The sequence below is a fragment of the Gopherus evgoodei genome, chromosome 17 (genome assembly GCF_007399415.2).
Source record: "Gopherus evgoodei ecotype Sinaloan lineage chromosome 17, rGopEvg1_v1.p, whole genome shotgun sequence".
Lineage (NCBI taxonomy): Eukaryota > Metazoa > Chordata > Testudines > Testudinidae > Gopherus > Gopherus evgoodei.
In genome coordinates, this window is record NC_044338.1 from 23,081,218 (window position 1) to 23,096,379 (window position 15,162).

Genomic DNA, 15,162 nt, shown 5'->3' on the forward strand with positions numbered 1-15,162 from the left:
ATACTTACAACTTGGGCTTGACCAACAATGGGTAAGCTAAGGTTCTCTTACTCTCTATCTGCCCTAAAGCCAAAGTGATCATATGGGATGAAATAGCTTCTCTCTTTTAAATTTTAGAATGGCCCAAAGATTCAGTAACCATAGGTCTAGCTGGAGGTGTCAGATGTATTTTTCAAGCACCAGTCATTGTTCTTGGTCTTTTGAAGACTTTTACAACACTTGTTCAGCATCAGTGGAAAAATACAAAGGAGAGCATAGGTTCTTATATTATTGAAAAAGAAAGACTTCTAACACACAAAATGAGAGAAACTTGATCCAGCATTCCAGGCATAATATAACCTCAGAAAAAAAAAGTATTGTCTTGCACAAGTGATATGCAGGACAGGAAATGTTGGACGAACAATGTCAAACCTTGAGGATTGAAGCTGTCCTCATCACATTCTGTGAGTTTTTGGAAACAGGGGTACTTGAGCACAGATAGGAGATACAAAATTCCACATAGCATCATTATACACAAAATGTGAACAGAATATTAGGATATCATTATTAAAAAGATCCTTATTATTATTTTTAAAAAACTTAACTGTGTGTGTCTGTGTCAAACAGGTCCTTCTATTCAGCCAAATCAGAGATTTTCCACTAGACCACTGAAAGGCATATATCCAATCTATGGACTACCACTGTACCAAATTTCAAGTTTCTACTTTCTCTACCATCTCATAGAAGTTTTTTGTTTGTTTGTTTTTTAAGGAAAAAAAATTATACAACCAACAATTTTTGTCATTCACTTCCTTCTAGAGAAGGAAATAAAAACCAAGAACCATTAAAACTGTTTTTGCTTAAATGCCACAGGAATATTCTCCTCCAGGTAGAGAAAAACTTTTCAGGCTGAAATTTTCTAAGTAAGTCAGACAAAGTTGTAAGAAATTGAAAACAGGCCTTTTGGAATGGAGATGTGCAGGCAATCAGAATTCTATCTGTCACTAGGCACTAAAAGCCAGATTTCAAAGTATTTAGGCACCTAAAGATGCAGATAGGTGCCTAGTGGGATTTTTAAAAACACCTAAACGGGTGAAGTGCATAACCTGCTTAATCACTTTTCAAAAATCCCAGTAGGCACCTGAATACCTTTGGAAAACCTGGCCCCCACAGCTATACTACCACCATGTGTACATAAACATTAGCAGTAGCTGGTAGTAACTCCTATATTCAGGGTGCATAACAGTATCCATTATAAAGAATCCTTGTAATCTTTTCAGGGTGGATTTGATTTAAATTAAATTGATTTAATCATGATTTAAATCACTAGTCAGGAAGACTTGATTTAATCACGGATTTCTACATAAAAGTATATTCTTGTTGGTGGTTATAACCTTAATACATATTCTTCCCAACTCAGAGATAGATGTAGGTTTCATTTTTAGAAGCTACACACACTATACGTTTTTAAAGTGATTTATTTTGAAAACTTTTCAAATTAGTTTTATAGCTATATCAGAAAATGAATGAATGATTGGTTATTTCATTTACCAAAGGTAACTGAAGCAGATATTTATGAAGTCATTGGGAGGTGAATTATCTCCAATTCAACAGGTTAATCATTAATATTTGGAGGATTTTCTTGCCATGCTGTATTAGGAGGAGAACATCAGACAGGCACACATTTAAAATGTTTTATTTAACTAAAACAACAAAGTTATGTATTCTGGATTTTTTTCTTCAAAAGGAAACAATATTTTAACAAAACAAGCATATGAATTTTTTAAATTTAAAAACATTCAAGTTTTTTTTAAATCATGTTTGTTTTTGTTAAAATTGTTTTAAACTAAAATAGTTAAATGAAATATTCTTTTTAAAAAAACAAAAATTAAATTGATTATGTCAGCCAGGTCAACATAAGAAACTTAAAATATTGGCTTCTGCAGCTAAATCAGTTGTCTTCACCTACATTTTCCTGTTTGTTCATAACCTGGAAAAGAAAAACAAGCTTTCCTGCTTTTTCAGGTCCCAAATGATTTCTCAATTTCTTAATAAATTAGTCCAAAGGAAGAAAATACACTGGCAGAAGCAGCTACTGCTGTTAAAAGTGAGATTATCACTTCAACAGTTTCTGAATCCAAGAGTTTGCTTTAAAACTTCAGTAGCAAACATATTTCTTGAAAGGTTCACCCTCAGCTCTGAAGTTTGTTATGATTGGCATTATGGAGGGATGATTGCTGGATGTCCATGTCATAGCCAACTCTTCTTCAGCAATTAAGGTTTGATCTTGGTACTGAATATTGAAAATATTTGCAAGAAAATCACCTGGAGACAGTGCTTGTCCCATTCATTTTTTTTAATGGTTGTAATTTTACTCTGTCATTGCATACATCTCTTTTTAAGATCTCACTCAGTTCCTTCCAAATTTCAACAGCATCAGCAATAAAACAGCTATTTCCCTGCATTTTGTTCAAGGTTATAGAAATAGGCTTTAGGGTACTCAGCATGTGTTCAACATTTCTCTTAAGCCCAATGTTGAGAACTTTGGCTGTGACAGGGCCATCTATTTTTTCACAATTTTGTTCACAAACTCTCATTAGATTAGGCCAGTTCTTGATATAGTGTTCAATGAGTTCCATTGCACATCTTGTGGGAGAGTTAGCTTGGTTCCTCCCACTTTTTTCAGAGCAGTTGCTGCAAAGTGGTTGCTACGGAAGTATTTTGCAATTTCAACAACATTGGCCTTTATTTCTGGAACACTGAAGTCTTTGGCTAGGAGGTGCCTCAAATGAGTATTGCAACTATATGTTATTAGCTTGGGACTCTTCTAAATTTGCAGCATTGTATATGACCAAGCTGCATATTATACATTTGAATTTTTTTTCAGCTTGTTACAGCTTTTACTGCTACTTCTTGTAAGTATTCTGTTGTGTGTGCATTTCCTGATGCATCAGTTGTTTCTGTAAGGAAGACATTCCCTTCTTCTATTGTCACACAAGCACATACAACAGGATCACCGTGGACATTGCTCCACCCATCAAGACTCAGGTTAACAATTTCACCCTCTAGACCTTTTGCACACTGCTCAATTTCTCTTTCATACACTTTATCCAGCAATTTGCCTGTGACATCTGCTCTGTTCGGTGGACTGTATCCTGGTCTTAATGACTGAACTATGTCAATGAAGTGTGGGTTCTCAATCATACAGAAAGGAGTTTGTTGCATAAACAAACTGGGCAATTTTTTTCATCAGTTATCTCTTTTTTAATCTGCTGGTTCTTAGCACAAACTTATCTATGGTTGTTTCTGGATGATGGAGATTTGTTTTTCTTTTTGCTACAGGTGATATACTGTGGCTATGTGACATACATGATGTGACAAACACTATCATTGGCAGATCACTCTGAAACTATAGAAAATGATGGTGATCTTGAAGGTGGATAGTCTTCAGAATCTTGTATGTTGAGGATGGATTCTCCTGAACAAAATAAATCAATGCAGTTATTTAATTATTATTACCATATTGCTCATTTAGTATTACTCATTGCATTCATTGACACTCAGTACTACTTTAAAGGTGAAACTGTAAAAGGAAGATCAGCCTATTTCAGATATTAATTTTCACAACTGCATCTAAAATGATAGTGCCATAGAGTAACAACTATATTCTTGAATTCTCATGTTTGAACAAAAAATAGTCCAGAAGGAAGACAGGCAGTCTTAAGAAAGTATGAAATAAAAAACAAAAAAGTTTACCAACCTGAAGATTCTGCATGTTCAGACATGTTCCTCTCATCATCTTCAACGCAGCTTCCTCCTGAGAAGGAACACTTCTCATGATGTTTCATTCAGGCTACCAGACCTTGCATTTCTTTGTTGCACTGTTTGCATTTTGCATGCATGCCTGTCTTACTCACAGTTAGAGGAACTTCATTATAATATTCCCAAACTGGGTCTCTTTTACGGCCTGCTGCCATTATAGGTTTCCCCCCCCCCTCCATTCGACCACAGCTGGCACAGGAAATAAAGTCCCTGTTGTTCTGAATCCATTCATTCATTCATTTAAAAAAAGTTGAGATCACTGGCAAGACTGACTAGTAAAAGGAAGCCCGAGAGTACAAAGAGTTTCATAACGGGGTGGGGTTGGGGAGGAGGGAAGGACAGGGCCACATTGCTTATTGCAGCCACACGACAAATCAAAGCTGTTTGAATGACAGCTTTCTGTTGCTTGGGCCAACCCCTGGAGTTGAGTGGCAGGATGCCCGGAGGCCCCCCCCCGCCCACGTTCTTGGGCGTCTGAGTGAGGAGGATATGGAATTTGGTGAGGAGAGCAGGTGGTTATACAATGGCTGCAGCGGGGGTCTGTAGTCTAGTTGCCTTTCCTGCAGCTCCTCCAGATGCCACATCATGTCCGTTTGCTCCCCCATTTGCCTCAGCATCTCCTCCTGTGTGTTACAATCACGCTCACTTTTTGCTTTCCTGGCCTCTGCCACCGAATGCCTCCATGAATTCAGCTGTGCCCTATCAGTGCGGGAGGATTGCATGAGCTCTGAAAACATGTCATCGCGAGTGCAGTTTTTTTGACTTCAGAGAGTACAGAAACATTTGCAGCTGCAGGGGAAAAAAAGGGAGAGTAGACTTCACAGAAGATATATTTCTGAGAACAAAAGAGAGACTTTTCCTGTTCTGCTGAGTTCGCCACGCTGTCCAAACAGGAAATGAAATTCAAAAGTTTCCGGTGCTTTTCCTATGGATCTGGCTAGTGCATCAGAGTTGAAAGTGCTGTCCAGAGCTGTCATATTGGAGCACTCTGGGATAGCTCCCAGAGGCCAATACCATCAAATTGCACAGCGCTGCGTCTTCACTACCCCAAATTCAACCCAGGAAGGTCAATTTTAGCACTATTTCCGTTGTCAGGGAGGAGTACAGCAGTTGACTTTAAGAGATCTTTAGGTCGGCAGAACGGGGTTGGTTAGCTAACGCAGCTAAATTTGACCTAACCTCATAGTATAGACCAGGCCTACTTCTACATTGCTACCCATGATGTGATTAACCAGTGCTTCTTAATACTCCTCCACCACTACATTAATCAGACCACAATTTGGCCTTAAATTTACATAAATTTCTGTAAGACTATCATGGGTGGTGGGTATTATAGGCTGGGGGAGGCTGTGCCTCCCCAAACAGCCAAGTGTAACCCCGCCCATGCTCCACCTCTAGCCACCCCCCGCACACTTCTGTTCGGCGCGGCTTCGCCACCCTTCCGGTGCTCCACCTGCTCTCCTGGTGCTCCGAGGCTGTGGCCGCGCTGCTCACCCAGCGCTTGGGGGGTGGGGGAGGGGTGCTCCAGTGCTAGGAGCACTAGCCTGGGGCGGGGGCCAGCAGGTGCACTGGGGGGCTTCGGTGGGGGGCGCAGAAGGGGCAGGGCTGGGGCTAGCCTCCCCAAGCCAGCGGTTCATATGCCACCCATGAAGACCATATAAAGGCCCTTGACTAGAGGATTAGAATTGATATATATGGGGCATTGTGTATATGGCAAAAAAGACAACCAGATAATCAGATCTGGAGAAGCCAACCCCTTTTCAGAACACAGAGGCATATACTTTCTCAGTACAACTCACTTCACTAGTCTCATACGAAAAAGTACAAGGTCTCCTTCCATTTTAGACCTTTCCAGTAAGCACAGGCCCTCCAAGTCAGACACTTCCCTCTTCGTTAGAATCAGATGGTGCATTTTCAGTAAATATAGTATTTTAGGTAATATTGACATTTTAATTTGGTTACTCAGAGAGAAGAAGCCAACTTGATAAGTCATCTTTGATTTTGCTAAGCATGAGATAAAGTTGCAGAAATGCAAATCAGAAACTTACTTGGTATGCAGACTAGAGAGATTTCACAGTGTTATGAAAAACTCCTTGTCCAACCTAGGAAATCCCTGGAGGACTGCTAATACTCCAGATTTATCAACATTAATATTGAAATCTGAAATACTGAGGTTCATTAACAAAGACAAATAGAAACTTTATAAAAGAAAACATAGCTGACTTCTTCATTGTGGTTGCCTCAGAGCAGGTAGCTCCACAGAGTGGAACCCCTGACATGGTGTTTACCCGAGGACTACTCAGAGAGTTACAAAAACCACACATTTATATACAGCTATCCTTGCAGGTATTTTTACAGTCAAGTTAATCTTATGTATTCTCAAAGTCATCCTCTTTCAATTCTACATCCCTTTCCCCAAGAGTTCATAGTAGTGTACTCCATGGTCACATGCAGTGTTCCCTATAATTTTTGTATGTCCATGTGCGGAATGAATTTTGTTACGTGCACCAATATGGAGGTGATGTGCAGTGGCAGTGGGGGCCAAGGGGTTCAGAGTGTGGGAGGGAGCTCAGAGCAGAGGTGCAGGGGGATGAGGGCTCTGGTTGGGAGTGCAGAGGGGGATGATGGGGCCAGGATGTGGGAGGGGGCTCAGGGCTAGGACAGAGGGTAGGGGTATAGAGGAGGTGAGGGCTCTGGGTGGGGCTGGAGTTGAGGGGTTCAGGGTGCAGGACGGGGCTCCGGGCTTGGGGGCAAGGGCTCTGGCTGGGGGTGCCCTCTCAGAGGTGCCCCAGCCCTCTGTCACAGCAGCTTGGGGCCAGGGGAGGAGCACCCCTCAGCAGCTCCATCTGGGCTGGGCCGGGCCAAGCTGAGGGAGAGGCGCCTCTCCACAGCCACGGCAGCTCCAGCCAGACTGGGGAAGGGGCACAGCCCTTGATAGCCTGCTGCACAGCTGCATGCCTTAGAGAGAAGTTAGGTCACATGGCTTCCTCTTGTTTCAACTTAGTGCACTCACCTGGAAATAGCTGCAGTGTGGATAGGCTGAGGCTGTAGGACTGCCACAGCCACTAAGAGGATCTAGGTGAGCCGCAGGTGGGCAGCACTGTAACACAGCTGGAAAGAATCCAAACAGAAAAGTTATCAAATTTCTAGAACCTCTGTTCATTGTAAAGAGTTCTACATCCTACCCTGACAAAAACATTTCAATAGTGGCACTGCCAGCTCACTTCCCGAAATCTAGTATTACCTCCTTCAGGGATTTAAAATATACAAGATTCACTTCTATTATCTTAATAATAATGCTTATTCTATGTATTTAGCCTATCCAGAATCTATTGCTTTGGGTCTATGTCTGAGGTGTCTTTCCTGAGAAGTCAATCACATATGGGCAATGGACTTTAGGAAAAGTTAAGATGCTTAAGAAATCAGAAATGAATAATCATTATAGCTTTTAAGCAATTAGGAGTACACAAAGTAAAGGACTGTCTTAAAACAGGCTTAGAAATACACTTGAGGCATTTAACAGAAGGCCTGAATAGTCAGCATGAGTGGCTGACACAAAGATCATGAGATTTAGCAATATGTATCATGTTATAAACACATAAGACACAATAACAATTGTCTGGGCTTAAAATAGCATATTTTATGTACTTTCCGGGTACACCTGAAATTACATTGACATGTTGAAACCATTGTTAAATGCACTGATGCACATTGGCCATACAAGAGGCAAGAACCCTAAAATTGGTCCCTGGAATACAAAACACGGGCAGAGGGCTGACACTTAATAAATTATGGTCCCAGACACATGTGGGTGTAAGGGAAAGGTGTATTCCCAACTTAGTTGGCACAGTTGGACTTTGGGAAGCTTAATACTAACCCCAGAGAAGATGGGCTCCTTTTTCCTTTCCTCGTCGCGGACAACAGAGCCCCTTTCCCTCCCTCCCCGCTACTCATCACAAAGCTGATCGGTAGGAGAGTGTCACTCCAGAACAAGGACGCAGAATTAACTGGCTCAGACCATCCCAGAAGGTCCAAATGAACAGATGGGACGGGACAGGAAACAAGCCCAGGAAGATGTAGAGAGAGAACAAAGAAAGAGCTGAGAAGTAGCAGCACTGAGCTAGGCAGAGAGACACCAGGGTGCAGTGTCTGAATGAGGAGCTGCTTGAGAGCCAGCTGCTGCACTGGTGCTTGCAACTCTTCTAGATGCACAGCCTGGAGCTGACAATTCGGCTGGGACTATACAGCAAGTCTGTATATACCAGTCTGAGCTGAACAATGTATACAAGCACGAGAGTGCACAGACAGGTTGGAGTGACCCGAGTGGGGAGGAGAAAGAGAGAGTTGCATTGGCATGGAGCAGAGAGTCTCTGTGCGTCTAGCCAAGTGTGGGGGTGCGGGTTATTTGCTACATGTTGTATCAGGGCAAGGAAGTCTCCATAAATCCTGCTAGAAATCCAGACCTCAGTCTACTTCTGGCTTTGCCTGGGTTAGATAAAAGTATTTTTCTATTGTTACTGTGGTGCTTGATCCAGGGATTAACTCTGTCCTCCCCTAAGAGGAAGGTTTGGTGTTTGTTTAGAGGTGCGTGTCTGGAACCTGGGATCACTTCCCAACCCTGGGAATCCCCTACTTGACACAGGTGTTCCAGATTAGTTTTGTCAGCATGCATAATGCGGATCGTTCTTTTATACTTTTGATGCCTTAACTGTGTTGTGATTATACTTAGAAAGATTTTTATTAAAGCCCAGATCGGTATTTCTCTGAGTGCCTCACCAATTTCAAATATCTGAAACAATTCCTTAAGCAGCCACTTAAGAAACTGAACCAGGGATCAGTAGCTTGGGCATTTTGCACCCCAATCAACTAAAAGGCTATGAAAGCACGAGAAACTGGAACTCTTAAAACCTAGAAGTCTGAGTTACTTACGCTCCAAAATGGAATACCTCTATTTGTAACATTTACAAAAATGAAATTTTCTCTTTTCCTATAATTCAGACAAGGGTCTTAGAAAGCAGCAAAGAATCCTGTGGCATCTAAGGGTCTTAGACAATTTGCTTCAAATTGTCTGGACAAAACATCTGCTTTGGTCTGAAGATACATATAGAATTTTTGAGGCAATACTTTTTTTGGGGGGAGGTGGGGGAGAAGAAAGAAGTCAAAAATAAAATAGACTGGAATGCATGCAACCTTAACTATGGTACTACAAGAATGATGGAGAGATAGATGTCACTTTCCATATGGAGGTAAACAGAGATTACAATATGAATGGCTCATCAGGAAAGAATTTGAGAAAATGCAAAAATGGTGGCACAGATTTTCAAGCAGGGTGAAATATCCTATCAGGGATTGTTAGGAGATCCTTTAGGTTTGATACTCTAAGTCTTGTTTAATATAGATACACATTAAAGTGCATTGCAGAAAAATAATTTGTTGATTTAAAATATCTTGATGAAAAGCAAATGCCAGACGCTCATCATACCTGTTGGGTAGTAGGTTTGGGAGTATTGCGCTGAAGGTGTGTAGCTGCTATATTTCTGGGAAGATGTGGCCATTGCCTGAGGTATGTGCATAGACGTGGCACTGGGTTGAAGAGTGTACGTGACCTCTGTTGGAAATCTCTGGAGTACAGGAAATGGAACCCCTTTGTCTGAAAATGTTGGGGAAGTCTCCATCTGCCCTGGAAGCATCCCAAGGGAGTTCTGCCATGTTCTGGGAGGGATTGGAGTCCGATCTGAACCTTTCGATGATAAAGTGCTGTGGTTGTGGGATGAAGCAGATACATAGGAGTAAGGAGATAAACTGTCTCGCCGAAAAGACCGATGAAACTGTCCTATTGTCAGTGCTCCTGTATTAAAAAGAAAATGTTTACTAGGATTACATGGTTATGAAATAAATAAAAGGATCATAAAATATACCACTCAATTCACACACACATTGTATTTCACCATATGAAGACAAAGTAATATCTGGCTCTTAATGTTGCCAATGCAGCATTTCAATCCCTTGTTAAAAAAAAAAAAAAATCATTCAGTAGGCAGTTCTCAGCCCCACAACTTGGAAAGTAGTTTTTTGCAGAGTAAGACAGCAAACCAAACTGAAGTTACTTAGAATCTGAATTTTGGTAAGCCATATGGTATAGCAGACAAGCGTGAAGTAATATGTCAGACAAGAGGGAGTACAAGATTCCTAGGATGAGATTTTCAAAGCCACCTAAAAGAGGCCATTGGAAACTGAGTGTCCAAATCCTCTAGGCGGCTTTGACAATCTTACCTTAATTGCTTTATCACAAACTTTCTGATGGAAAGAACAGAGAAAAATCCAAAGATGGAAGAGTTAATAATAAACTCTAAACACTGGGCTTTAGATAATACAACACTCTGCTTCCATGTCTGACATCCCAGGACTCTTGGTACCAGCCTTTTGCTCTCTGGAAGTAAGGTTTGGAAGCACAATCAGCACTGTAGAAAGGGAGAGGTGCAAATCGCTCAACCTCTACTAACCAATCTAAGGAATAGACTGTAGATAGGAGGTGGTGATAGTGATACAGGGAATAGATGTTAAACATGACCTGCAAAAGAGGAGATGCTTGTTTTATAACAGGCAGAGCTGGCAGCAATAAGACTACAGCTACTGTTGTCCAACTCTTTCCACTACAAAATCTTGTTTTCATTTTTTTAAAACTTTGCTAAATTTAACCATTTAGGGGGAAATTTTCAATGGTGGGAGTCTGCCCCAGGCTGAATTTTTTGTAGAAAGTTTCCACAAAAACAGTTACATAAGAACATAAGAACAGCCATACAGGGCAGACCAAAGGTCTATTCTGTCTTCTGACAGTGGCCAATGCCAAGTGCACCAGAGGGAATGAACAGAACAGGTAATCATCAAGTGATCCATCCCATCACCCATTCCAAGCTTCTGGCGAACAGAGGCTAGGAACACCATCCCTGTCCATCCCAGTTAATATTAATTAATGGACCTATCTTCCATGAACTTATCAGTCCTTCTTTGAATCCTGTTATGGTATTGGCCTTCACAACATCTTCTCGCACAGAGTTCCACAGGTTGACTGTGTGTTGTGTGAAAAAAAAAAATTCTTCTGTTTGTTACCGCTGCCGATTAATTTCATTTGGTGACCCCTAGTTCGTGTGTTACCAGGAGTAAATAACACTTCCTTATTTACTTTCTCCACACCAGTCATGATTTTAGAAAACTCTGTCATATCCCCCTAGTTGTCTCTTTTCCATGCTGAAAAGTCCCAGTCTTATTAACCTCTCCTCATATGGCAGTCATTCCGTACCCTTAATCATTTTTTTGCCTTTTCTGAATCTTTTCCAATTCCAATATATCTTTTTTGAAATGGGGCGATCACATCTGCATGCAGTATTCAAGATGTGGGCGTACCATGGATTTATATAGAGGCAATATATTTTCTGTCTTATTATCTATCCCCTTTTAATGATTCCCAACATTCTGTTAGCTTTTTTGACTGCCGCTGCACAGTGAGTGGATGTTTTCAGAGAATTACTCATAATGACTCCAAGATCTCTTTCTTGAGTGGTAACAGCTAATTCAGATCCCATCATTTTATATGTATAGTTGGGATTATGTCTTCCAACGTGCATTACTTTGCAGCATTGAATTTCATCTGCCATTTTGTTGCCCAGTCACCCAGTTTTGAGAGATCCTTTTGTAGCTCTTCGCAGTCTGCCTGGGACTTAACTATTTTAAGTAGTGTTGTATCATCTGGAAATTTTATCACCTCACTGTTTACCCCTTTTTTCAGATCATTTATGAACATGCTGAATAGGACTGGGCCCAGTCCAGACCCCTGGGGGACACCACTATTTCTCTCTCTCCATTCTGAGAACTGACCATTTATTCCTACCTTTTGTTTCCTAACTTTTAACCAGTTACCAATCCATAAGAGGATCTTTCCTGTTATCCCAGGACATCTTCCCTCACCAAAGGCTCTTAAGTAAGGTACCTTGTCAAAGGGTTTCTGAAAATCTAAACACACTATATCCACTGAATCTCCCTCGTCCACATGCTTGTTGACCCCTTCAAAGAATTCTAGTAGATTGGTGAAGCATGATTTCCCTTTACAAAAACCATGTTGACTCTTCCCTAACAAATTAGGTTCAGCTATGTGTCTGACAATTTTGTTCTTTACTATAGTTTCAACCAGTTTGCCTGGTACTGAAGTCAGGCTTACCAGCCTATAATTATTCGGATCACCTCTGGAGCCCTTTTTAAAAACTCGTGTCCCATTAGCTATCCTCCAGTCATTTGGTACAGAAACCGATTTAAATGCTAGGTTACAAACTACAGCTAGTAGTTCTGCAGTTCTGGGTTCCTTCACAACTCTTGGGTGAATACCATCTGGTTCTGGTGACTTATTTCTATTTAGTTTATCAGTTTGTTCCAAAACCTCCTCTCAGTCATTTACAAAAATGAGGACAGGAGGAAATGTACTAAGAATCTTAATTCAAGCAACACAATTTTTTTTGTTTAGAGCTTCTAGCATGCCCAGGCTTTAATTTAGGAACTTTAAATTTGTCCAGGTGGGGGAACACCTTGAGGTAAGAAAGTTGTTTTTTTCTGTTGCCCCTATGAAAATCCACCCAGACATGCCGAATTATAAGACTCGGAAAAAACAGCTTGGAAAAAATATTCTCGCAGTAGGGATAGAAAAGAATGGGAGGATTTTAGCGATTGTCTGTGCCCTTTTATTATTTCTTTATGAAGCACAAAGAAAACCCAAGTAGTATTTATCCTGCTTATTTATTACCTTAGGAGGGGAAAAAAATCAAGACTATCCAGCTTTGTCTTCCCCGTTTTTTCTGGAGGTACTCTTGGAGAACCAGAGATCTGTAGTGGGAGCTCTCTCAGTCCTTAGTTGAAAGGACAAGAGCACTCAACCCAGAAGTCATGGGCTTGGTACAGGAATTATGATGTGAAATTCTATGATGTATTATAGAGGATGTCAGATTAGATGATTACAATGGTTCCTTCTATCTTTTAAATCTTTAACAAAGATCTTTTATGTTAAAACAAAAATTAAACAAGAAGTTTGATTTAGGAGTTCCTTCCCTTCTCAAGTTCTACTTCCTAGGTATCTAAGGTGTTGTAATCTTAATAGTTTTCCAGTTGTCCATTGAGTCTTCCAGAAAACACAGGATGAACAAGTTTTCAATTTATATTGTTAACCAACCAAACAAACAACAAAAAACTTCAACCAAAAGAAGTTCAAGCCTTCTTTACACATCAAAACCACCCATTTTTTTCACCTTTGCCTGTCATCTTTGGGGGGTGGAAAATGCAAGAGTTGCGGAGCTCTTCAAAACTTCACTTCGACAGTGAATAACTCCCTTGAGAAGATCGGAGGAAAATAAGATTTCTGATTCATATTTGCAGACTGATTTCAAATCATACATACTCCATTTAACCTCCACCTAACTCATTCATTCTTCTCAAGAAAATTATTTAGCTTTTAATTCTCCTTCTTAAGAGATTTTGCAGAATTATTACTTAAGCATCTGTGTTCCTTAGCACAAAATGGCCACCACACTCCTAGTTACTATTCAGACCACTCATGGAAGACAAGTGGTTGTACATGTGTACCTGGAACATAGCAAGCAATACACACAAGCAGCATAAGAAAGAACAGAATCCAGATCCATCTGTGAAAGCTCTGCAGGGATAACAGTATAAAAACTTATTTTACTCCCTGATCCTGTAGATCTTTATACATAGGAGTAACTTTATGTACATGAGAAACCATCCTGAACCCAACCTCACGTGCATAAAGCTACTCATGCTCACGGATATGATGGGGGTTTTAGTCTGTAGAGAGGTGTTTGAATACACAGAAATACCAATTGATAAAGTATAATTTTTACTGTCAGCACAGAAACAGAAACACACTGGAGAACTCTAAATCCGTTCAGACTGCCCAGTTCACTATTCCCTCAGAGCCATCACCTCTGTTTGCACAAGTTCTCCCAACTTCCTGCATGTGACTAACTAGCGGGCTAAACAACCCTTGCGATGAGGGAGGCCAAACCTACGTCGCTACCACCGGGCCCTGCACTGCCCCAGTGTAAATATCTTGACCCAGCTGGCCCTCCCCACGCTCCCGTTGCTGAGCTGACATTCCCCACGCACCCCCCGCAGCGGCCACGTGCCCCTGGTGCTGCCCACCCCCAGCCTCACCGGCCTTCTCGGCCTTGCCGGGCCCCGGCGGCGACACGAGCGGGTCCCCGTGCAGCGAGGTGCTGAGCAGCCGCTGGAAGCGGTTGGGCGGGCGGCTGGTCACCTCCAGGCCGGCCGCCAGCTTGGCCTTGTTGGCGCTGGTGAGTCTCTTGAGGTGGACAAGCAGGTCGGGGCGGTCGCGGCGGAAGTGCGGGCTGTGGAAGTGGTGCAGGGGCCCGGAGGAGGAGCCGCCGCCGCCGCCCGCGGGCCCGGGAGCGGCCGCGGCCGCGGCGCCGCCCGGCGGGCCCAGCACCACCTTGCGGAAGCCGTAGAGGTTGAGCTGCCGGATGAAGCTGGTGAAGTTGGTGGTCTTGAAGAGCTCGGCCGAGGCGGCCGCGCCCCCGTCGCCCCCCGGCCCCGCCCCGAGGCCCGGCCCGGCGCCCAGCAGCTCGGCCTCGAAGAGCGGCTGGTCGATGAGCAGCCCCTCGCCGCGGGTGTCCCAGCGGATGGAGCGGAACCGCGGGCTGTTGACCAGGCGCCACAGCTTGGCCGGGAAGTTGTTGGGGTTGATGGGGGCGACCAGCAGAGGCTCCTCCATGGCGGGCAGGGGCCGAGGGCCGCGTCACACCCAACCGCCGCCGGCGCGCGAGCTCAGCGGCCAACCGTGGCGGCCGCCAATCAGCGCCGGCCGCGAGGCCCAGCAGCCCTCGGCACGCGCCGGCCTCGCGCCTCGGCTGCCGCCGCCGCCGGCCCTCAGCGCGCCACGCCCTGTGCCGGCCGCAGCTAGCGGCGCCGGGCCGCGGGGAGCCGGCTCTGCGCCCAGAGCCCCGCCACGCTCACCGGGAACAGGTGAGGGGGAAGCGGGAGCGGCGGTGGGGTTGCTGGCGAGGCAGAGCTGACGGGACCCGGTAGTTGGAGAGCTGGGGGGTGGCTGTGGGGCTTGGGGGGCTGCTGGGGCATCCCCTGCCCGGGCAGTGGGGTTGTGTGCTGGGTTGGAGCGTGGCTGGGAGCTGCAGGGACTCAGGGCCCCCGAGTTTTCAGTCCCCCACAACTTTGGGGCCCAAATTGCTGCAGTATCAGCACCCTGTTCTGGCCAGGGCACAGCCTGGGTTGCACCTAGCAGGTGACATAAAAGGCAATAAGAAGAGGTGGTAAAATAGGTTAGGA

The 15,162-nt window shown here is 43.4% G+C and overlaps 1 protein-coding gene across 1 annotated transcript in view; it reads right to left on the minus strand.

Moving 5' to 3' along the window:
• The window catches only part of HSF5 (heat shock transcription factor 5), a 73,244-nt gene extending 58,651 nt beyond the window's left edge, over positions 1–14,593 (minus strand). The window contains exons 1-3 of the mRNA XM_030536628.1: positions 14,017–14,593; positions 9,284–9,649; positions 6,815–6,912 (exon numbers count right to left, since the gene is read on the minus strand). Of these exons, the coding sequence (XP_030392488.1) occupies positions 6,815–6,912; positions 9,284–9,649; positions 14,017–14,593 (1,041 nt within the window). The remainder of the gene's footprint in view (positions 1–6,814; positions 6,913–9,283; positions 9,650–14,016) is intronic.
• Positions 14,594–15,162: the final 569 nt, after the last annotated feature.